The sequence below is a fragment of the Haemaphysalis longicornis genome, unplaced genomic scaffold (genome assembly GCF_048455015.1).
Source record: "Haemaphysalis longicornis isolate Haplotype H1 unplaced genomic scaffold, Haemaphysalis longicornis Haplotype H1 scaffold_2, whole genome shotgun sequence".
NCBI lineage: Eukaryota > Metazoa > Arthropoda > Arachnida > Ixodida > Ixodidae > Haemaphysalis > Haemaphysalis longicornis.
In genome coordinates this window covers 276,249,974-276,275,513 of record NW_027526295.1, presented here as the reverse complement: position 1 = coordinate 276,275,513, position 25,540 = coordinate 276,249,974, and the positions used below count along the sequence as shown (strand labels likewise).

Below are 25,540 nucleotides of genomic sequence, written 5' to 3'. Positions count from 1 at the left end.
TACAGGCTAGACAGATACAATGAACAAGAAATACGGGCTAAATGCATTTGCATTTTTCAGTTGTTCAAGCTTCGAGCGGGTTATAAAAAGTGGCCGCGTATCGGCTTGCTTTACGGCAAATATTTTGCAGTAAAGCAAGCAGCTAGATACGCGGCCATTTTTAGGGGTGCTCTATAACGCGGTCACGGGTGTCAGAAGATTATTGTCTTTCGACTACATCCTAAATGTAGTCGAGAAATGACAGTCTTCTGCCATACCTGGCACGTCACACCCTTTCATCTCGCCACTCTCTGTAAAGTTTCTTCGTGGTTATGCCCCCTCAGTACTGCATCATTTTTGTGGATGCCTTACCAGCGGCGAGGAGCGCAAGCCCTCTCGGTCATTGCTATCTGCGGGTACACCCGTTTCCTGTTTTTCTAACCGTTTCGGATACCTGAAGCGTAAAGCCCGGTCACCGACGGGATTAAAAAAAAAAAGAACACAGATTTAAAGGGACACTAAAAGCTGACTGAAATTTTGTTTTAACTCAAAGATCATACGTTTCACTATCGGCTTATGTTCGAAAAACAACCATGCGATATTTACTGAGAAATAAGTAAATAAAGCTGGCATTTCTCTCCCGTTTCCCTTTTATTTTCTACTGACGAAGCCATTGCGTCACAAAGTATAAGCGAGGCACCGGTGCGGTCTAGGCGCTCTCACTCTGGCAACGGTATCTTACGTCTGCAAGCGATGACCGACGCCGACGACGTTCCTCTGGCCGTGGGGGCTGGTTGCAGTTTTATGATCTGTACCCGACGGAATGCGAAATGTTTTTTGACATCAGTGATGGCCATGGCAACAACGCCGCATCAACCGCTGCCCAAGGCCACACACCTGAGAGGTGATACACGAGACGGGTCTGGCACGTGAGCTCCCGCGCTGGTGCCTTGCAATGCGGCGCGGTAAACAGTGCGTCAGTGAAATGCGATCAGTTGCGTCCGCGCTCTCCGCTTCGAGCAGTCGAACTCGATAAGCTGACAGTGAAGGTGTCTTTTTGTACGCTCCTTGACTAAACCGCTGGCCACATATTACAGCCTGCGAACGTTACGACTGAGTAGTCCTGCCCGCGGCACCCCGGGCACAAGCGTATAGAGCTACGCGACGCTTGCGGATTATCAACAGCGGCTTGCGGCGAATGTAAGAGAACAAGGCAACTGCCCTTTTACCGTTCACGGGCGATAATGTTCGAACCGGGCGCGGGCACGCTTTACCGATAGCAACATCGGCGCGCGGAGAACGTAAGATGAAAAGCTCAGACACGTCGCTTAAGCATCTTGTTCCTTTCGCCGCTTCCTGCAGGGTTTATTGCTTGCAGCTGAAGCTCGGGCTAATTGCGCACTAATGTACAGTCTTTTCAAAACGAAACTGAACACATGGTGGGCGACCCTGAAGCGTGAGGGGAGCAGCCTGCATGCCCCGCAATGTATAAAAGCTGTATAGTGATTATAAAATAAGGGTAGTTCACGCAAGTTTTGATTTGCATTTATTTCACGTGCTCAGTTAACTACCCAGGAACTGTTTATTCCAGGTAAACATTTATATTTGCTTCTCCAATGAGCTCTCGCCGTTCACAATTTTTGTGACGTCACAAACCGCAGTACTGAAAAGCGTACGGCGCATCGAGTTTCGGGCCATTTTCTCCTTCCCCCCCTCAAAACCTATTAGCTTAGCTTAGCGTCGACACCCGTTTTCATGTTTGACATTTTCTGCCATTTAAACAACCGCTATTCGCAAAAAAAAAAAAGGTGTGTTTGGGATTCTCGGCACCATAATCTATCGATACAGGTGAACTTGTTTTTACCCTTTAGTGTCCCCTGATGTACTTGCGTTGAGGAGAGTCCAAGCAGTAACCATTTCTTCTACTCCCGAAGCATGAGCTGGAAATCTAACAAGATGAAGTGGTACAAGGGATACAACTCTTTATTTGGTTTTCACAGACACCAAAGCGTTCTTTAGAGAAAAATGTTTCAATTTTATTTGTAAAACGCAGAGCCTAAGACACATGCACTAGCCGCAAAAATTGCATAGTTTGTCGTACACTAAAAAAAGGGGGGATATAAATAGTTATTCAAACAAAATGTTACAAATCAGTGCGCTACAGACATTTCATGCGGGACAAACCCGGGATATGTTTTCCGTAAAACGTTTCCACCAGAGCAACTTAAACGACCTTCCATAGATCCACCAGGCGCACCATCAGCGACGCATTTCGTGCTTATACGGACTTGAGCATCGGCGCTAACTCCGAACAAGGTCGCGGGTAGCTAAAGGCCGCTTGAGATCCTCAAGAGCGAAAAATGGAGGAGACTCCAATAAGCCCAACAATAAAAGCGCGAATTGAGGACGAGCCGAAACGATATCGGCGGCAAGATGACGATCGTCCCACCCCAATTTCTCGGCTTTCCGTCCGGTTCGTGCTTTTATCCCGCAACAAAAGAGCACAACCAGTTCTGTACAGTCTGTGAGACGAGGCGATTCGAAGCGGGACACGGGGCAAGCGGGCCAAGTTAGTCGAGCAGCAGGCCTCCTGCGTCTCTGTCGGCGGCGCCGTTTGCTCGCCCGGTGAGCGGCTGGTAGGCGTCGCGGAAAAAGTCCGCCATGGAGACGATGCTGAAGGCGTTGCGGGCCAGGTAGCGCTTGACAACTTGCTGCAGGTGCCGGCAGGTCCGCTCCGTCTCGGCACGCGTCACGCACGGCATCTCTGCGTCGCATATGCAGAGAGAAGGGGGCAACGCCGAGTGAGCTTGCACGTTTGGGAAGGAACGCACAAAAGCGGAAATTTCGGTCACTGGACGTGAAATAATGGAGTTACACCAGAGCAGGGAACCGGTCCCGGTACAGTACCCGGTACACCTGCGCACGCGCACAACCGGTCTCTGCACACGCGCAGTGGCGCCGGTCACCTACCGGGTACCGTACCGAGACCTGTTCGCGGCTTTGCTGTGACTCTAATAGAGAGTTTTAGCATTGCGTCTGTTCCGTCCGCTCCGTTCGTACCGTGTTTACGAAGACCGACTGGGCACTTGCGCGTTCGTTCTAGTAGGGTGGATTAGTTCCGCGGGTCGGCCCTCGCTATGCCTCTGCACGCAGGCGCAGTCGGGTCACTGTAAACACGGAACAAACGGAACGAACGGAACAGACGCAAGTACTCTATTGCCACGGGCCCCGGTACACCCCTGCGGAGTCCAAAATTCGTAGAGAGATAGAGAAAGATTCAATGAAGACTGAAGAGGTTAGCCCCGCTAACAGCGGGGCTTGCTGCCCTGTTATTTAGTAACTTTTACCCAATCACAACTCTATTTCCTGTTACGCCTCCCGTATTCAACAGTCCGTAGTGACACTGTTATGAAGGAATGGGCAGGACATACACATTCCTCCTACCAATCTTTAACAATGAAGAAACGAAACAAAAAATTCACGCATCTCCACGAAGTGAATCATGACGAGTGGGCGAAGCACTGGGGATCGTTCTTACCGTAAAATCACCCGTGGCATTGCCCACCCGACCATGCAAATGAGTGAGAACGCGCGTGTACAGTATATACAATTCCAATTCAACCCAAATCCAATCCAATCCAATGCTCCTCGCGCATGCGCAACACTGTGTACACCGACGCCAAGGCACGGACAAAGCGAGGTCCTAAGGTGCTTCGCACCTAAAATAGCAAATTTTTGTATTTTTCTGCGCGCGCGTTTCACTGTCACTGACAGTGCACGCACGACAGTACAAATTACTCCCAGCAAAGGAGAGAGTTGCGTTCCACCCAGCCGGCAATTGGCGCGCTCACAGGGCGAGATAAGCGGCAAACCGAAGGGGAAATAGGAGCCCCGGTCATTAACGACTGAACGGGACACGCAATCGGGCTTGACGGCTGGCCGGCACCCGAAGGGCAGTGAGCGAAGTGACGCGGAATTCAATTACGGTCGACAGTCCAAGAAACGCTTTTTTAACGACTGCACGCAAAGGGGTGCACCCCCCTCTAGGCTGGAACAAAGCCGACCAAGGGAGGGGCCCACCCTGGCTGCGAAAGGCCAGCGCTTTCCACCCCTCCCCTTGTGCGGATTATCCGAATCGGTCATCGGTTCCTAATGGCAGCGAAGCGAGCTTCGTGCCGGCTCGAGGGCCAGCGACCAAAAGCCTAATTGCCGTGAAGGCGGCTCTCACGGCGGCCCGACGCTGCCGGGGGCCCCGCGAAGCTGGGACCGCGGCATTCGTGGTCGAATCAATCACGCTAAGGACAACCGCCAACAAAGATCGCATTAAAGGCAAGTCGGAGATGGATGGCGCGCTGCGGTTGCCCAGGCAGCGCGATCAAGCCGCAACGCGGCGGCGCCACGGCCGGCTCGCAGCCGCCAGTCGGTCTCCGCGAGCTAACCACACCACACTGGTCACCGAACGTTTGTATCTACACCCCTTAAACTAGAAAGCCCGTGGCGCTTCCGCGTGACCACCCTTGATGGCGGTCGTCGATCGGTCACCTCCATCTCCCATTAAATGGCGGTCATTGGTCATCCAGAAGGTACTAAGCAAGCGGTCAACAATGCTTCGTCATTGGCGCATGTAGGTTGCAAGCCTCCTCTCTTACGAGGCGCTGCCTACGCACGTAAAGCGCACATGTTATACACGCACCGTAAAAACGCGCTTGTTCTTTCGAGGTTAAAGGACCCTGAGCGTGTGTGCTAACTTAATTGTGTGTAGCAAGTGAGGCAAGAGCGATAAGCGCAGGCATGCATTAAGGACTTCAGCCAGCCTCTTAACGTCACCTGGCCACGTTAAATAGTCTTTTGTTAGTGAGCTTCTCAATCCCGCGTAGGTATTACATCCCGTGCTAGACATTTTCTTGGCTCCCCGCATGCACACGTGTTCAGTGAAGAGGCAAACACGTGGGCAGCATGCGCCTGTATAACCAAGATTGCAGGAGAGTCGCTGTAATTCGAACATACGGCAATAAAGTTTGACCAATACTTAACATCTCAGACGTACAGCTGGAGACTGTATTCCACGCAGCAGACAGAGTAGAGTATACAAGTTGTTCCGCGCACTGCGTTTGTCCTTGCGGCGCAACGACAGCATACGCCACTGTGTGGACATTCAGCAAATTGCGGTATCAATTGCTGACGAACACTGCACAATACTCCGCAGAGCTCCGCAGAGCAAATTCTATTCACACTCACGTGCTGTAGCACCCCTGGAAGCAATTTCTACGCACTCAATCACACAGAAAGCGAAGGCTCTGGCTCAGTCTGATATGCGCAGCTGCTCCACAATGTTCCATTACGGATCGACTGCATAAACGTGTATCCGACGTTGTTAAATTGTAACTAGCAGGTTTCTATCCAGAGCTTAGTTTTGAGCCCTCCCTCGTCCTTCCCGTATACCTTTACATCTGCACGGACGTTGCCAGAATAACGAATGGCAGCGTTCATTCAGGAGCCGGAACACTACGGGCGGTCACTACGAGAAGCGCGTCCGCTGAACGCGGCACTGTTTTCGGTACACGGTTAACGCGGCGTGCAGGCGCACTGCGCAGCAGGCTCTGAGACAAAGCGCGCGGCCCCCCTTGAGTGAGCCAGGAGGGGATGCATAAGAAACAAAAGGCCGCCCACCCTCGAAAGCAATCTGCTCTTCGCGCTCGAGCGGACAAGCCACGAACGGGGCCCACAGGAGTGGCGACGACCGCTGCAAGGGCTACGGAGCAGGTGCGGTCTGTTGGTGGCCCGAGCGGACTTGACACTCTGCCGGGAGCACGCCTCGTTTCGCCCGTCGCCGAACGGGCGCCCGATTCAACTATAGCGGCGGTGGTGGCCGACAGCGCATACCATAAGCTCCACGGAGCACACACAAAGGCCTAATGTCCTCACTTTGGTAGATTCTCTTCCCCCAACGAACCATAGACGAGGCCCGTGTTGCTCACGTAGACCTCGGTTCAGCCAATTCGGAGGGTGAATGCGAATCCATGCACGCATTCTGCGCGGCTACATGTCTTGCGCTTCATCCCCATCCTCTTTTTTTTTCAGCCGTTTTGCATTGACTCGGCTTCCGCCGTCTCGCATCATACGCCGGCCCGGGGGAGCAGACCAGAACGCACCACGATCCATCATGGGCGCCACATGTGAATTAGACGGACCCGGTTAGCTCATTAAAACGCGCCAACTTCTCCCCGGCCGTAAGCGCGCGCATAAGCGTGCTGAAGACGCTTGGTGCGAGGAGCGGAAGACCGCGGAGGGAAAGAATCGCACATAGAGGCAGACGAGAAGCGAGAAGGGGACCTAACCACTACAAGTAAAGTTTTCAATTTCCCGGCTGATGCCAGCCGTCGCAACCGGAGCGCACCCACGGCAGTTAATGTGCCGCCGTCCAGTGGCCGATGCGCACAGCGGATTAGCGAGAATTAGAATTGAAGAAACTGGCAGGTTCAGGTATGCGCACAAAATACAAAACAGACACGCGCAGAAAAGCCCTTGTGAAGGCATCTATGCCGTGCGCTGGCATCAGGTGTGTGTATACAAACACGCGCGAGCTCGTTCAAAGCGGTATATGTTGTCCATAATCAGGTCTGCCGGCCCGTGCGAGAAAAGAACTGGCGCACAGCCGTAACAATTAGTCTCTGGCCTTTTACGCGACGCAGCGCTACGGATTAATTTAGGCCGCCCGAGGATCTTTAATTACGCGCGCAGAAATCTCGACATACGGGCGTTTTCGCTTATCACCTCTTTTAGAAAAACTGCAGCCGCAGTAGCATCGAGCCCATGGCCTTGCGCGCAGCCGCCCAACGCCTTAGCCACTAAGCCATCGCGGCGGGTCACAGCTTAACAGTACGACGACCCGCAGATTTCAGTGCAAATCCCTCGTTGAAACACTGTTCATGCGCGCTCAGTGTTTGTGCAAACAGGGTGCTCGAAGGCGTTTCCCCGGAGCAGCCATAATAATCGAGGCTACTGGGACCGCAGACAGGTATTCCCAGAGCGTCCAATTTTCCCGGGCTAACGAGAAAAGCGGAGAAACAAAAACACAGCTCAAAAAGAAAGCGCACAAGACAAACACACGTAGTATGTAATAGCAGGTTTTTTTTCCCATCCGGACCTAAAAAGAAGGCACGCGCACATATATCCTCGTCGGCCGACCGCGAGCTTAACGAGGTTTCGGCCGGTCGCGGCGCGCACAATGTGTGTGTAATGGCGTCGTCCCAAGGCAGGTGAGTTTCATTAGGCGCGCATTGTCCGCGTCGCATTAATTGCGCCGTAAATTACGGCCCCGCCGACGAGGCGACACGCATGTCCCCCCCCCCCCCCCCCCCCCCCCCCCCCCCCCGCGGACGACCCGCGCGGCGTTTAATTGGATTACGCTGCCCCGCAGCGCTATTTCGACGGGACGCGCGATGAAAAGCCGCTCCTCGCGAGGGCCCCAGGGTTCAGAGCGTGCTGCTGCTGCCCGCTCGACGACGACGACAGATAGCCTGATAACCCCGGCCGTTCCCGCGCGGCCTTCGGACGGTCAAGTGCGGCGTGATCGCGCGCAGCTCAGGAAAGTACAAAAAACCCGGTATCACGCGCCTAACTTCGCTTCCCGTTTCGTAAGAAGACTGCGTATACGGCGCTCAGGCCGGTTACAGTGGCCACGGTCACGTGGTTGCGACAGAAGCGCATCGCAGCCAGCAAAAAAAAAAAAAAAAAAAAAAAAAAAAAAAAAAAAAAAAAAAAAAAAAAACGCCAATATACTCGCTTAGTTCGAGCGCAAACCATATCCAGCAGACTATACCACCAGATCCTAAATAGGGCCTGAGCATACTACCCCCCCCCCCTCCCCTCTACCCACCCGTAATGCACGTCCACCCTACCCCACCTGATGATGATGATTGCTATTGGTTTCACCTTTGAAGCGGGGTGATGACATGTCATCTTAACTAAAAGGACTAATATAACCATGTTTTACACTCTTGGTTTAATACTAGCGCTGCTTAGGGCAGGCACTAAAGCTCATTAGGCCCGAAATACTTTCTTTTCCCTGCTACAGGTGGTAACTGTCTTAGGCAATATTCCCCTCTCTGCTTTTCGTCCACCAGCATTCTAATCTTCTTTTCGTCCCCTCGACAGCCTTGAAGTTAACTTCCTCTCTGATACCCTTAAATCCTAGGGCTTCCGGAAGCCCAATATTCCCTTCATGTAGATTTGGATGGATACCCTCACATTCTAACACTATGTGCCGCATAGTTTCTGTTTCTTTTCCGCAGACCACACATACCCCATCATTTTGTGAATACTTCCCCACAAAACTCTTAGTTCGCATGCAACCTGTTCTAGCCTCAAAAAGCAAAGCACTGCCCTGGGAATTATCGTAGAAATTTTCCTTTCTGGTGTTCATTTTCTCAGCCCTGTACATCTCTAACGACGTTTTAGCTTCCATTTTTTCCCTCCATTTATTCGTTTCAATCTGCCTTGCCTCTTTTTTGGTTACCTTGGCTGTTTTGGATTCTCCACTGTTCTTTTCGTATTTCATCGTTAGCCTTCTAGTCTTTCTTAACCACTGCGTGTCCACGCTTTTCAAGTATAGGTACCTAAAAACCTTGGCTGCCCACCTTCGTTGATCCACTGCCCTCAACCTCATCTCAAAGCATATTTTACTCTGAGCTTCTCTAACTTCAAACGACGCCCAGCCCATATCTCCCTGAACTGCTTCGTTAGTTGTTTTTCCATGCGCGCCTAAGGCCAAACGTCCTACCGTTCTCTGGTTTACTTCAAGGCCTGATAGAACGTCTGATTTTAAGCAGAGTACAGCATTCGCAAACGTGAGACCCGGAACCATTACTCCTTTCCACATTCCTCTTACTACTTCACATTTATTATACCCCCACAGAGCTCTATGCTTCATTATAGCTGCGTTTCGCTTTCCCTTAACCTTAAGTTGCTCCTCGGGAGTACTTAAGTAGTTATCCCCTTCGTTTATCCACACTCCCAAATATTTATATTCCTTCACTCTAGGTAGTTTGCCTTCCTGGATAGACACTACGTCAGTGGTAGCGTCACTGAAAACCATTATTCCTGATTTTTCTGTACTGAAATTTAACCCGAGGTCAGTGGCTTCCTGGTCGCTAATATTTATTAGCCGCTGCATATCTCTTTGGTTATCAGCTAAAAGAACAATGCCGTCTGCGTATAACATTCCCGGAATATGCTGTTGTACCACTTCGCCTTGCAGCATATGGGTTAGGCTAAACCCTACTTGACTTTCTTCCAGTTTCTTTTCTAACCCTGCCATGTAAAGCATGAACAGTATTGGGCTCAAAGGGCATCCCTGTTTCAGTCCCCGATGGATGTTGACCTGCTGGGCGCATTTCTGTCCTTCCCAAGTAAGGTGCACTCTATTGTCTTTATAGATTGCTATAAGGAACTCTATTGACTCGTCATCTAATCCCTGGAGTTTCAGCATTCTCCACAGCCGTTCTCTGTTTACGTTGTCATATGCCCCTTTAATGTCCAAGAACGTAATCCATAGTGGTCTATTCTGTGCTTTCGCAATTTCAATGCATTGCGTTATCACAAACAGATTGTCATCCAGTCGCCTGTCTTGTCTAAATCCATTCTGCAGTTCTCCAAGTATTTCATTTTCTTCCATCCATGCTTGAATTTCTGATTTTATCGCCTGCATTACGAATCTATACACCACTGACGTTACTGTGAGTGGTCTGTATGAATCAATACTGGCTTTGTCTCCTCTGCCTTTATATATTAAATTCATCCTACTTTCTAACCAGTCCTCTGGTATTTGTTTGGTTTCTATCACCTTATCTATTGCCCTCATAAACGATTCCTTACTTTTAGGTCCAAGTAGGTTTATCAGTTGCATTGGTATTCCGTCCGGGCCCACTGCTGTCTGGGGGGAAACCTTTTGCTCTGCTTTTTTCCAATCAATGTTTCTCAAACTTATTTCCCTTTCCGCAGTCTTCTGTGGCGCTGATGTTATCGGTGCCGGTTTCCCTACCACTATTGTCCTAAACTTCTCACTAATCACTCGATGAATATGCGCCAACGCGTGCTCTCCTTCTAAATGTTCCCCCTCCTCATCAATCAGGAATTTTTGATGGTTATCGTTTCTTGAGCTTAGTGATTTTACATGGTTCCAAAACTTCTTGGATGAGCTTTTGTCCTTCTTCCGTATTTCTGCCATCCATTGTTCGCTTTTCTGCTTGATCTTTGCTTGAACCATTTTCTGCACTTCTAGTTTTTTCCCACGGTAGATATCCCATTTCTCCTTCACTACCTCCGGTTCCATACCAGTTCTTTTTGCTTCTCTATGTTCTCTCGACGCCTTTCTTCGCTGGTCAATAGCCTCTTTTATTTCCTTATTCCACCAGCTTCTCGGCTTTCTCTTCCCTTTCCATCGGTTTCGTTCCTTTGCTTCATTCATCTTACCCTTTATGAACGCAATCATTTCGTCGTACTCCCAATTTTTGCCTGGGTATTTATTGATTTCATCTTCCAATCTATCAGCGATGATCTTTAACTGCTCATTATTCAAATTATTTCCTCCCATTGTACCTATTTCTGCATTTGTCCGGGTTGCGCCTCCAAAGTGCAAGCTAAACCGCTTGTGGTCGCTTCCTAAGCTGTCTGTTCCATTTTCATCTATCCTCATTGTGAATACCCCTCCCCCCCCCTCCCCCCTTCCCCGCGTTAGCCACCAGTTCCGGGCGTTTTTGAAAATCGTTTATGAGGAGGAGCTGAACCAGGGGAGTAAATCGGCGACCGGCGGAGAGGACGACCCCGGAGCACTCGACACCACCGAAACTGCCGCCCGAAGCCACGCAGAGAACTAATTTGCTGCCAAGGTCACGCTGAGACGCTCCGAGCCATCCCGAGAGCATAAGGCGCCTCCAGATGCCAGTGTTTTCTTGCAAGTGTTCTTGGAGGATTAATTTTTCAGAGCCTCACGGTGGAGCGTGAACCTTGCACCAGAGAGTCGCCCACGCACGCGCACCGCGACAGAAGTTTCTACCAGTGCTCTTCAATCCTGAAACTACATGCAACGAGTGTGTGCAGTCCAGTTTTTCCCGGTCATTAAACCTTTTTAAATTTCCCAAACTAAGTCACTCCAACTTAATCTTCAATATGAGCGACGACGAAGCTAACACCTGCACCCTGTATGTCATTAAGTATGGGAGCCCCCACAAACCTCATCCCTTACGCCTAATCCCCCAACCTACATACGAACAGTTGGCGGAACAGCTGACCAGCTCCGACCTCCTCCCAACGTAGCCTGGCGGAAAGGGTAGCCAGCACTGGGCATGGTATTCCAACGGTATTTCCGACTGAAGGAAAACCTCCACCAAGCGGGTGACCAGGCATCAGCACGTCAGGCTCGCATTGATAACGTTGGTTCCTCCTCCTCCTAGATTCTACAGTGCGGTGACGTAAAACAAAGAGCGGGATTTTAGATATCGCAAAAAGGTCGAAGGTTCACGCTTCTCATAACGGCACTTACGTGACGTGCAGACGGAATATTTTGCAGGGCCACTGTGGCTTTCTGAAGCCCGTTCTATACATGGGGCGAATTTGCAGCTGCGGCACCGCTCGTGCAACCAAGCGATCTATCTTTCCCATTTTCATTGCTGCGACAAATTGCTAAATGCCAAGCGGCGTTCACAGGAGACGTTCGACTGTTCCAAACATACGACAATTTGCCACAGTAACGAGAATAGATCGTTTCGCTGCACGAACGGCGCCGCAGCTGCGAATTCGCAGGCAAAACTCGCCTCATGTACAACGGGCTTCAGGTTGCCCGTGCATGGAGAACACGGCGCCGCATTCGAAAACGCTTTGTGGCAAGGCCAGCAATGCCCTCTAGTGCAGGCAATTGAGAAACGGCCCCCCTTCCCTCCCCTTCGCATTTGGACTCGCATTCATGCACGGCTGAGAGAGGAACGCAGTTCACGTGACCCACTGACGTCACACGGCTGTTGGCATGCTGTTAGCGCTTGCTGCTCCCAGCCGGCGCGGAGCGGTTATAAGGAGGCGCGCAGCGTAGCGCGTCTCAAATTCAAAATACAGAAATTTTGGGAGTCTTACGCACCGGGCTCGAAGGCGCGCCGCAGCGGAAGGCCACAGAATATTTTCAACGGGATCTTTCACGTGCACCCAAATCCTTACACCGGAGCATTTTCGCATTTCGTCAGCATCAGAAAAACGGCCGCAGCGGCCGGGATCGAAACCACGTCCGGGGGCTCGGCAGCCCAACACCTTAGCCACTGAGCAACCGAGGCGGCGGCTATGTCCCGACATTAACCTAGCGAAATGGGTCACTCTACGTGTTTGCCGAGACGCGCCGTCTTCCCGAAAAGTGCACTTATCAAAAAAAAAAAAAAAAAAGTACGTCGTATTTGTGTCTCCTTCAGAAAAAAGTCCCTAGCGCAATATTTTCAAAGAATGTTCCACTAACTAGCCCGACACCACGCATTACATGCGTTGCCCGACGGCCGAGCAAGCGGACGCTATGTCGTATATAGCATCACCTATATACCACCAAAGTTGAGCCAGCGCCATCTCGCGTGGCAAGCTTATAAGGTTCTGCAAGGCCCGGAGTTCTACTTATCCAGGCATTTTCTGCCTGAACGTCTCATGTGAGACTCCGCACCAGGGGGCTGAGTGGAGCAGTCACTTGATGCATGGGCTCCCGCGTTTTCGTCAGCAACTGCGGCTAGAACCTGCGAATCTTCCCATGTGTACTGCCCTCGTAATCCTTAGGACGAGCCGATTCGAGACATACCCAACTCCTCGCCGGTGAGTGGACTTTCCAACCGCTATCGCTCGACTGAACACCGGCCACGACGAGCGCTCTCGCGAAGCCTAACCAAGCAAATTTGGAACGGCTGCCACGAACGACGAGCGCCACGTGCCACAAGCGCCGGCCTCCTCGGGCTCGCGGCGCACCTCTGCCTCGGGCACGCGCCTTCGGGCCTTGCCCTACTACTGATATCGGACGCGCACCACCCAAGACCCGGCAGTGACTCTCAACACGTCGCCAACATGGACTTCGATGAAAACAGCGGGCGCACAATAAAAGCATCGCGCAAGGCTTAGCGGTCGCAGGTGGTTTCCACACCAAGGACTTCTACGCACACGTCACTGTTCAAACACAGTGGACCCAAAACCTCATCGTAGCCAGCACCGCGGACGAGGACTATGCCATGAAGCTCAGTGCTATTACTCACCTTCAGCTCGGCGCGTCGCAATACGAACTTTCCCCCTATCTTACGCCTTTACCCGGCACTGTGCGTGGCGTAATACACGGCATCGAAGCGGGTACAACTGAAGAAGACCTAGCCGACCTGATCTCTACTACTGGTCCTAGAATACTTCACGCACGTATGCTCGGACGCTCAACATCAGCCCTAATCACTTTCGACGGGCCACATGTCCCCTTCTACGTCAAGTGTGGAAGCACCTACACCCGCTGCCGCCCCTACTGACGATCCGTGCAGTTCTGTTCTGCATGTGGAGAACTCGGCCACCGCCAGGACGTTTGCCCCGACCCAGAAAAAAAACGTCTGCAAGCTCTGCGGTGATGAAAACCCCCAGCCAAATCATTCGTGCCAACCAAAATGCAAATTATGCGATTTACCACATGAAACAGCCGGCAAGGACTGTAAGAAACGCCTTCGACCAAGCCCGCCACCTCTACACATCCGTGAGCGCTTCATCCGGTATCCGGACTACTCCGGAGACACCTCCGTTCAGTGCCCACCCGCCCAGGAGACTCGGTCAACGCTACCGCAAGACAACACCAAGGTGAGCTGGTCATAAGTCCTTAAGCACCTAAGCACCCCCCCCCCCCCCCCCCCCCACTGCTCCGAACCCCTTTCTCCCGCTCCCAGACAGATCATCAAACACCAACACCCAACATTACGAGCAGACCATCAGCACCCTACGTAGCCAAAACACGGAACTAACTAAAAGGCTTGAACTCATTGAGAAAGCCGCCCAAAGCAGAATCGAAGCCCTAGAACGCCAAATAGAACAACTTATCACCCGAATTGAAACATCTCAAAGCAGCTCAGCGACCCTGCGCCCTCTCCAACAAGACGCACCATCGCCCACCCCTGACGCCCCACAGGTCCCTGCACTCCCGACATTTGAGCAGCTAAATCTCATGATAGAGCAGAAGATCGACCAGAAGCTGACGCAATTCAAGGAACAGGAAGAGCGACACCTTACGTCCCACTTGGAAAATGTCCACAAAGCTCTCGAGAACACTACCCATACCATCATGAAGTTAGGAGAAACACTCAACGCCCGCATGACTCGTCTCGAAGAAGCTCTTAACGACAAAGTTGACAAGATGGGCTTGAACCTCAACCAGCGCGTTATAAGTCTCGAGGAAGAGCACCAACAATCGCACAAAAAGCCCAAATCGCACCCCTTGCGCGAAGCCCATATGCAAGAAACCGGCGAACTACCCGACAATGACTAACGACCTCTCCCGCTCAGATACCTCCCCTACTCTCACCGTGTGGCAGTGGAACTGTAGGTCATTCAATCGAAAGAGACAGTCCCTCCTCTACTTCAGCCAGCAACACAATCCGGATGTTATTGCCCTACAAGAAACTGAAACAGAGCACATTAAATTAAGTGGATATGATACGCACATCGCTCCCGGTCGTTTCCGCACTGCCATTCTTACGAAGAAGCAGCACACTTCCCAACAGCACTCCTTCGATAACCCTATCGAACACACCCTCGTCGAACTACTACCACGCAACAAGATTCACCCAAGCTTGTTTATTCTCAATATCTACAGCCCGCCATCTAAATCTCTTGTGGGCCTCGACAAACTCCTCCGAACGACCAAACGACTCACCCATGGACACAAACTGCTCGTCCTTGGCGATTTTAACGCTCCGCACGCCGCGTGGGGATACACCATTACAACTAAGAAAGGCACGGATGTACATAACACCGCACAGCAACACCAAATTGCCCTCTGTACCGACTCCACACTGCCCACTCGCATCGGCAACAGCGTATCCCGCGACACGACGCCTGACCTTACCTTCTCCCACAATATCAAGAACATCCAATGGACAAGACTGGTCAAAACCCTGGGAAGCGACCATCACATCCTTCGCATCCTAGTAAAACATAATCGGATCCCCCAGAGAATCGGGCAAGCGAAGATCACGAACTGGACCGCATTCCGTGAGTCCGCGCAGCCCGAAATTCTCACTGATATCGAGGAATGGACTAAGAAATTATTGGATTCTGTTAATGAACACACTAAAACAGTTCAGCTTACGATGGACAATCCAGCGGCGGACGCGCACCTGCTTCATATCTGGGACGCCCGGCGGAATTTGATACGTCGCTGGAAGAAACAAAAACACAACCGCAAGCTCAAACTGCGAATAGCGCAGCTGACTAAACAAGCTGAGGAATATGCAAACACCCTCAGCCGACAAAATTGGAACCAGCTTTGCGATCAGTTACAAGGTACCTTAAGTAATCGCCGCACCTGGCTCATTCTCCGGTCTCTACTCGGGCGCACGGAAAGCAAAGCAACTACAGGACACCACCTCCAGCGGCTCATCCACAACTATCCCGGTACCGATGAAGAACTCCTCCGCGACATCACGACCCACCATATTGGCGCCTCTCTTAGCGCTTCTTCCCCGACCATGGGCCTACCCGATTACGCTGCAAGACCTAACCCGGACCTAGATGCCCCTTTCACGACGACGGAAATTATCGCTGCTATCCGCAAACTGACCCGCAATACAGCACCAGGACACGATCGCATCAACAATAAAACACTGCGAAACCTTGACTATAAAACCATTGACAGCCTCCTACAATACATCAATGAAAGCTGGGAGCGAGGACAATTACCGGCGCAGTGGAAACATGCAGATATCACCATGATTCCAAAGCCAGGCAAACCCATTAACTTCCGCAACTTGCGCCCAATCTCTCTTACCTCTTGCGTGGGCAAACTCTACGAACACATGGTGCACGACAGACTATCACCGTACTTGGAAGACAAGGAGTACCTCCCGCACACCATGTTTGGCTTTCGCCCTGGACTTTCAACACAGGACACCCTTCTTCAAATTAAAGAAGACTTATTGGATAACCTCAGCAGCCAACACAAGAGCGCCATTCTCGCACTTGACGTCAAAAGCGCGTTTGACAATGTCACCCATCAAGCTATACTCGAAGGCCTGCAATCTACCCACTGCGGAGAGAAAGTCTACCGTTATGTGCGCGACTTTCTCACCGACCGCACGGCCACGATTGGCGTGGGGCAACTCCGCACGGCAACTCTAAAAACACCACCAAAAGGCACCCCCCAAGGTTCTGTCATTTCTCCACTGCTTTTTAACTTGGCAATGCGAGGGCTACCGCCACTCCTGAACAAGATACCAGGAATCAGCCATGCGCTGTACGCAGACGACATCACTATCTGGACGCGTACAGGCTCAGTAGGAGAACAACAAGACGCACTCCAAACAGCAATAAACATCACGGAAGAATACCTCAGGGCTCGCGGGCTTTCCTGTGCCCCTGACAAATCGGAACTTTTACTGCTCAAGAAACGCAGCAGAGGTCGCCCACCCGCCCCCATACCCGACCTTGAACTCTCAGTCAATGGTAACCCCATACCCCTGGTTAATACCCTACGGATTCTCGGCTTAACATTACAGAGAAACGGAGCAGGCCTTGCAACCATCCAAAAAGTTCAAGAAACAGTAATTCAAGTCAGCCATCTCATTCGCCGCGTAAGCAACAGACGCCATGGTCTCAAAGAGCACGACATAATACGATTGACCCAAGCCCTAATCATCAGTAGGATTACTTACGGCACTCCATACCTCAGTCTCAAGAATAGCGAGCGCGACAAACTGAATGTCCATATTCGGAAGGCCTACAAGCTTGCACTTGGTCTACCTCCGACAACTTCTACCGACAAGCTAATGAAACTTGGTCTGTACAACACCTGGGAGGAACTCGCTGAAGCTCACAAAATCAGCCAACTCGAAAGACTTAAACTCACCAAAACGGGTCGTCATATGCTACGTCGGCTTGGCTACGATGCACAGGAAACATCATATAGTAAACAGCGCATTCCCCTGGTTCTACGCCAACTTATTAGCGTTGCTCCAATCCCCAGAAATATGCATCCCGTATTCAATGCATACCGAAGAAAGGCCAGGGTCATCACCCTCAGAAAATCCTACGGAGACAACAAACCAGCGGTCCGCTACACAGATGCTGCCCGGTACCCTCGAAAGTCTGCGCATGCCATCAGCGTTGTCAACAACCATGGCACAGAACTCACGTCGGCCACAATCCCAGTCCCTGACACAGAGTCTGCAGAGGAAATTGCCATCGCCCTCACTGCTACCACGGGCTCAGACTACCTCACTGTGATCACAGACTCCAAAACCGCCTGCCGCAATTACCAAATAGGTCGTGCTTCTGGTCAAGCCGTCCGCATCCTGAACAATCTACAAAGCCCACCCGAACTCCGCATAGTCTGGACCCCAGGCCACGCATCCCTCGAGGGGAATGAAGCGGCACACGCCGCTGCCCGCGAGCATACCTTCCGGGCCTTCCCCTCGTTGGCAGACAGATCGATGACCTCCAGCGATGACATTCCAAGAAGATACACGGATGTTCTCGCCCATTACCGAATGCAGCGCCGTATTTACCCCCCACCACACCCCAACATGACCAGAGAGGACGCCATTACCCTCAGACAGCTGCAAACTAACACCTACCCCCACGGAACACTACTCCATGCCATCTACCCAACAACATACACTCTGACTTGTCAACACTGCCCCACACCCAACACTATCTACCATATGGTCTGGGAGTGCCGACAATCGCCATCATTAAACCCCCAACCAAACCCAACACTGGAGCAGTGGGAGGACCAGCTGACCAGCTCACACCCTCAAGACCAGCAACGACTGGTGGAGGGCCCGCCGGGCAGCCAAGGACCAAGGCTTCCTGGACTAAGGAGGCCTCCCACAACGGAACTAATACAGCTGAATAAATGTTTATTCCTCCTCCTCTCTCATGTGCACAGGCAGTCTTTCAATCGAATGAACTCATACGCCCTTCACAGCGACCAGCTTTTCTACACGATAAGCTCCACAAGTTCTACGGCTTTTAAAGTAACTGCAAGTTTGTGATACTCTCGATACTCAGTGCCGATTGATATCGGTCTCCCGGGCATACAACAGTAAGCGCGCACACGTGATTTAATCTTCCTCACGATGGCTACCCAGTGGACTCCCACTCCTCCTCGTCTGGCCACGGCTTACGCGAGGGGTAAAACCAAAAGCACGACATGCGAGTTCATTTCCCGAATCACGCACGCCGCATGCGCAACGACGAACAAACACGTGCGACGAGACTCCCAGCCGCCTGGAAAGGTCAGGAGAGAACGGCGAGCGCGCACGTCTCTCGGCGGGCAATCATCGCCGCAGCCACCAGCAACGCCGAGCGGGCTATTGGCCCGAATCCGAGCCCTCCCTTGCAATTACGGCGAAACAATGGGGCCACAAAGACGGTCGCATCGACCACACAACGTTCGCGAGCGCATAAACCAGCCTTTGCGCCCCCCCCATTTCGCCAGTGAGCTATAGTTCCGTGAGTGGTATACACACTCGCGCAATCCACGGGAAGAAGTTGTACATGTACTCGGAACATTTTTTTCCGCCTTGTTTTTGCGTAACTCGAGAATGCGGCGAGAGGAGCCCCCGCGCGTTGAAAAACTTGAATGGAAAGGCTGCTCCACGTTCATTGGCGGGCACACGCAGGAGAGAGGGAGCGTTCTTTCGCGAGGCTGGCGGCTTGCTGGCACGGAGGTCCGGCGCCTCTCAATACACGCGGCAGATCGGCTCCGAGAGCGCCATCGATCACCCGGTCGGGCGTAATTAACCTCGTGGCAGAAAAGCGCGACGACTCCGCTCTCCAAGGCCGGATTATGGGAGTATATATCACTCGCCGCCGCACCGCGGCCACTGCAACAGGCATACGCGCGCTCTAATGCAACGGAAACAAAGGGAGCGAAAAGGCGCGTACGTACACACATCATCGCAAGCGAGCACTTTCCCCCAGCGAACGGAGTACGTTTGCGAGGAAAAAGAAAAAGCATAGGCCGGGAGGCGGCGCTATTAGGCCAATTTGCGAGCCGCTCATTGTTCCAGGTATCCAGGCGATGTTCTCAACCGTATACGCAATACTCTGCTAGGCACAGTCACTTCTCCCGACGTTGTGATGCCGCGGTTTCATACGTACACGGGACTCTCAGCACAGTAAAATATGTTTGCATGTGATCTCTCATCCATCTGCTTATGCGTTGAAGGAACCTCCTTCCTGAGTGAACGGTTCGCGCGCCTGACTCCGCCCGACGCAAAAAACAGAAATCACCGTTTTTCCCCCCGGGAAAACAACAAAAAACGACTTGCGTAGGAATATCTTCAAATACATAAGTCATGGGAGCGACGCGGCACTGAACAACGCACTGCGCCGATTGTGCTGCAAATAATACAGCCCTTCCCTCGGCACCCCCGACAATATCCGAGTCATTGTTCCAAGCCACAGTGCGCGCCCATACGTGCTGGTCCCATCCTGGCCATTCGCTGCCGCCGGGCTGTTGCGCCCTATTGCCCCCGCTGCCTTCGCAAGAGCCGCTTTTAAGACTGACTGGATAGTTGGCGCATGCTCCGGGCCTGATCAAACACCATCTAGCTTGATGCGCACTACAGACTTGTTCATCGCACACGCACGCACGGGGCGCACGACACGCTGTAGTGCCGATCTGCGTCCGACGCGCGCTCGCTGCACCACGCGCGAGGCACACCTGTCGTAGGGGCTGCGTCCCCATACAGTGTAATCAGCAGGACAAAGACCTATGCCACTGACTTCCAACTGCTCCTGCCCTGCGCTGTCGGAATCCAAAGTTGCCACCGCATCCGTCAATCGATTTTCCGTCTTCTCAGACTTCTAAACCCGTCTCCTACTCATTGCACTTCAGGCATAGGTCGGCGAACTCACTATGAGTCCACTCACTCAGATTGATTTGGACTCAAACTCACGCGTGAGTTTGAGTGAGCGCGAGGCTAGCGTGGCATGGTGAGTTTGAGCTTGAGTGAGTTTGAGCCGAGTGAGCCCGACTGAGTTTGAGTCCGACTGAGTTTGAGTACGCCTGAGACCTAGCGAACTCTGAGTCTATTTTGAGTTTGAGTACATTTTGAGTTCTGAGTACTAATGAGTTTTGAGTCCATTTTGAGTTTGAGTCCATTTTGAGTTTGAGCACATTTTGAGTTTTGAGTACATTTTGAGTTCTGAGTACATTTTGAGTTCTGAGTACATTTTGAGTTTTGTGTCCGAGTGAGTTCTGAGTTTTGCGCTCAATATGAGTTTGAGTGAGCGCAGATGTGCTGCTCAGCATTGAGTCTGAGTGAGTTTGAGTGGTGATTCGAAAAAAAAAAAAAATATTGTGAGTGAGTTTGAGTGAGCCGCGCCAACTTTGCCGAGGTATGACTTTAGGACAGTGAATTCCGGCAGAGTCGGAAAGCGGCCACAACTCCTCCTTCCGTGTCCTTCGATGGCACAGGGTGCGATTGTGGAAGGGCGCTGCTCCGGCAGCGGGATCGCCATGCCACTTCAAGGCAATGTCAGCCCGTGCGCATACAACCCTCCTCCTGAGCCATTCTTAGCGCGCCAGCACTCCGACTGTACAGTACAGCACAGTGAGCTTCAGCCGTTGACCACTGCACAAACCTAGGAAAATTTTGATGTGAATCCTGACGTGGACAGCCTGGCAAGCTGCTTTGAATTGCTACGTCAGCTATACATCTAGGCGACGTATACACTTACACGTGGTTCCATTCCTTTGTCCTTGTTGAGAGTGCCGTCTTGCTGTTTTACGGACTATACAAAAACTGCAGCCCCGCCTAAACACTGGGGTTAAGGAACCGTCTGCAACAATCCGTTTAAACCCAATTACGTAGATGCATACCCCTGCCACACGGGGGCTTTCAATCCGGAATGAAGGGAAGTGCGATTGACTTTTCAAGCCTGCTCGACGCACCGCCGCTGCTACACGGCATGTTTCGATCCCGATTGAGAAGTTGCACCGGTTGCACGCACGTACGCCAGATGGCGCCAAAAATGTACTTCGCGGCCGGCGTCTGGTAATTTTGCGCAGTCGTAGGTATACGTAACTATATATAAATGTTACCGCACGCTTATTTGGGTCAAATTGATACACTTTCTGGCGTTAGTTAAAGTTGTCAACTTCTGTGCCATTAGTCAGCGGGGACGAGAGTAATCACCGCTTTCGTCCGATCGCGCTTGGAAACCTCAATCGCGCTTGAGAAACCAGGATTGAGTTCGATTAGGATCGGGCTCGATTGCGATTGAAATGCGTGTAGCAGCGCCCGATCCGCATTGAGCTCGATCCGGATTGACTCAGTCGCGATTGAAAGCGCCCGTGTGACAGGGGTATTATAGTTGCTGCCGCATGCCACCTAAAGCCTCTCACCTTCAGGCCGCTCACAACCAAGCCACGCTGTTGCCCGTGGCAGCACAATGTAAAAACGGCGGCACGTCCACTACATTGCGCCGCCTACGTATATCTCCGTGGAGCGAGCGGCCAGTCGGGCACCAGCAGACATGCGTTCCATGCACAGACTCCGGCGCGCCAGCAGCAGCGGCAGAGCGCGCACGTCATCCCCGTAATCGAATGAGTTAAAGCCGGCATATTAGCTGTAATGCAATTTTGGGGGCGGTGCTTCCTCCCGGAGAGGCCATAAAGCTTGGCCTCCACGGGACGCGGCCGTGGCGGAACTCCCCTATTCACCCGCCGCGAGCGCTGTACCGGCGGTGCCCGATGGGTAATTGTTGCGTCCGTTTAATTACCGCGCTACGCCCGGGCCCCCTCGCGCCTCACAGCCACTTAGGCCCGCCCCTCCCCTCGACCAGCCACTTCTATGTATAGACCGGCAGAGGTTAATTTGACGGTCGGCTAAGTACCTCGGTACTACGCCACGCGGTGGTGGCCCGGATGGCACGTGGTGCGCGGATTCTTGGGTAGGAATGGCAGGAAATTGCGCCACTACCGCGGGCCGGTCGGTCGATCACACCCATCTCCAATTTTGTTTCTCCCCTGATTAACGGAGACCACCCTAAGCGACCGGGGCGTGCGCGCGCCGACGACATAATGAAACTGCCGCGGGACCGTAGTTAAACTTGGCCGTAAGCAAGAAGACCAAATTGCACTTGGGAGGGACGCCTGGGGTGAGCGCACAACCCTCAGACAAACCACAGAGCATGCGCCAGTTTAAATGATGCAGCGAGTCGTTGCGCGTATTGGCCCGACTGTACGATACTTAACTTCAATACTACTCGGCTGCAGAATTATGTTTGCGAATCAAGAAATACTGAAATTCCCTCCCCCCCCCCCCCCTTTAAATTCACCAAGCTCACACTCCTGTCAAAACTTGCAGCAGCAAAAATTGTAAGTATACAACACCATCTATACGAAATTAAACTTGAACTAACTTGCAAAAAACAAAAAACAAAACAAAAAAAAAAAACAACGGGGTAATTCGTCAACGAAATGTTTTGGCATATGAATGCGCTACACGCTCGCTGTTGCTTAGTCAATCTAATTCGGTTACGACCTTAAATTGTGCCCCGTAATGAAAATGTGTTCTGAACTACACTCTTCTGAGAGCGAATTAAGTCATCATGCGTATGCTCCACAGAGGAGGTGTCTGCGTACCAATGTAGCCGACCGGCACCGAACTGCCAATTTTCGCTGTAGCGGACGAAGACGAGCCCACGCTGTGCCAAAAATATAGCGGCACCTTCGTCCCAAGCCGAATCGCCAAACGGCTTCGCAGGGGGGGGGGGGGGGTGGGGGGGGGGGGAAGGGGGGGCATGCTTTGCCTAAGTACCCCACTGCGTAACGCCGAGGCAGGAGAAATTACTGCAGCGCTTCAGTGCGGCCGGCGATCAGCTGTGGCTCCCAAATGAGACGGCGGAGCCGAGAACGGTAGCCGCTCCACGGACGCGGCTTTTGCGGCGTGCGGCGTCGAATCTGCGAACCAAATTCGTAAGTGGTCAGTCATATCGGGACAACTACAGAGCCCCGCAGAATCGAGAGCGAGGGCCGCTGTGCGCAAAGTATCGGCTTCAAAGGCTCAACGTCGCGCGGAGCCTCCGAAGCTAATAATAAGAGCGCCATTTTCCCCGTCCAAACAGGCGATTGCCACGAAGAAGAAGGCGGAGGCAGGGAAACGAGCGAAGCAGCATCAAGATCAAGACCGGCCGCGTGTGCGCAACGCTCAGCCCCGTGGGCAGTGCAGCGAAGCGCGACAAAGCGGCGATCCTCAGAGGCTGTTCGAGCAGCCGTCGTATACGTAGACGCGTCAAGTCCCGCACGCAGCTTCGTACGCTCGTCCCACAGACCACAACGAAAGCCAGACGGTGCGACGTCTCAAGGAGGCGAACCCACGGAGACCACCGCAGCGGAGGACCTCACATGACGCCCGACACATACACATGGAGACAGCGAGAGAGAGAGAGAGAGAGAGAGGGGGCACGCACGACTAGATGAACGAGTTCGCCAGCGACAAAGGCAACGAAGCCCCGCGATGGGACGGCCGCGACAAAGTACTCGCTCCAGCCTATTCGAAAGGGACTCCTGCCAAAATGACATTTCGTCATTGCGAAGGCAAGATACAAACAAGAGAAGATACCAGCGAACAGTCGGAAGATGTTCCCGCCATTTTGGAGTTTTCCTTTTTTTGAAAGCGAGCGGGCTGCCCAGAAAGAGCGGCGATATGTTTGCAGGCTATCATCATCGGGAAGACCGCTGCGCCTGGTCGTGCGGCCGGCGCGGTTAAGTGCCAACCGGAAGGCCAATAAGCGGGGCGGGCCGAGACTAAGGTGGCAATCTTTCCGCGGTCACTCGTTTGCAGGCTGCTTTCGCTCTCCCTCTGTACCCCCCCCCCCTTCCGCCACTGTCACTCAAGCACGACCGATATAATTAGGCCCGGGAATAGGCGAGAAAAAGAACAGACAACTAAACGATTGAAGGACAAGGCTTTGGGGACCCCTCATCGAACGACGGCATTCTTTAGAGGGTATATATATTGTCCACAGGAGGTACTACTTTACGGCGTGCCAAACGAGAGGGAAGGTATATTTACGCTACTTGGTTCTAAAGTCGACTTGGAAAGTGAAGGCGGGACAATCGTCGCACGGCTGAGGAGCAACCACTGCGATACTTCAAACGCCGGTTCAGAGAGAGCTGGGAAGCGCACGACCAACCGCAGCACAATTGGAAATACGAAAGAGACTCTGGGAAGCAAAGTGAATGGACAGAAACGGTAGTTCGAAGGGTTCAAGCACGGAAGCGACAGTCGGCGGAGCTTTGTGGGATTACTAGCGCAAATTGCACTCCGGAGTCCATAGGTCATGTTTCGACCATTCTGAGCGCGTTTACGCGAATTTATTTAGTAGAATAATGAATTCGAAAATGCTATCCTCCTCTCCGCATCCTCGCCCATTTTCTGTGGCGTTTTCGTGTGACGTCAGAAGGACATGACTTGGCTTGACTGAGCTACTGCACGGCTCGCCGACCTTCCGACTGAGTCAGTCGGCCCAGCGTTTAGTCCGCCGGCCCCCGACGGGTCGTCGCAATCCGTTCGCTCAGTTGAAACGAAGCTGCGACACGTTTGTGAATGGAAGAATGTGCCTTTCTTTACTTTGTTACTTTGTAAACTGTATCTAGCTCCAAGTCAAGGTCGCTTCACACAAGCGCTGCACAAGCGCACATGCGGCGCTTCGCTGACTGGTACGCTACAGTAGAAAAATCTAAGGCCACTTGAAGGCGGGAGAAGAGTCAGCGAAGTCAATATAAGTACTAAGGAAATAAAATCAACTGAAACTTTTACCGTACAGCGTAAAACTAGGGAGCATGAAGCACTTTTTGGCACTGGGAGAACAAGCACAGCGGTCAGGAGCACGACCACACTTCTGCGAACGCTTTTCCGTCTAAGAAATGCAATTGCTGGACGTGAGATATTGTGGGAATTTGGGGGACGCTACCACGAGCGCTACGCAACAAATAGTCACTTAAGTTGCTTAAAATGCTAAAACTAAATAAAAGTAAATTGGTTATACATTATATATCTTATATTTCCAACGCTAGCAGCACTGGCCTCTGGCCGAGTGGTCTGGAGCGCTAAGTATGCTATTTTGCAAGTCACAAGTTCGAATCCCTGAGGGTACATTGTTTTTTTGTTTTTTTTTTGTAAGCTGACTTTTTCATTTTCGGCCGATGTTTTTATACTGCGTTCACCATTTTTGGGCCGCACCGTTCACTGCTCTACGAACTAGTTCACAGAACGCGCGCAGGCTGACACTGACGCGATAGCGAGTTCTCGTTGGCGTGCTGTTGCCATAAGCACCGACTGCTTGC

At 52.1% G+C, this 25,540-nt stretch overlaps 1 protein-coding gene across 2 annotated transcripts in view; it reads right to left on the bottom strand.

Annotated features, from left to right (window-relative positions):
* Nucleotides 1-1,944: 1,944 nt before the first annotated feature.
* Pola1 (DNA polymerase alpha catalytic subunit) overlaps nt 1,945-25,540 on the bottom strand; it is a 90,700-nt gene continuing 67,104 nt past the window's right edge. The window contains exons 37-38 of one of the 2 annotated variants that reach the window (XM_077700713.1): nt 15,329-15,397; nt 1,945-2,743 (exon numbers count right to left, since the gene is read on the bottom strand). In XM_077700713.1, coding sequence (XP_077556839.1) covers nt 2,550-2,743; nt 15,329-15,397 — 263 coding nt within the window. In that variant the 3' untranslated portion in view covers nt 1,945-2,549. The remainder of the gene's footprint in view (nt 2,744-15,328; nt 15,398-25,540) is intronic. The other variant, XM_077700714.1, reaches the window with a different exon arrangement.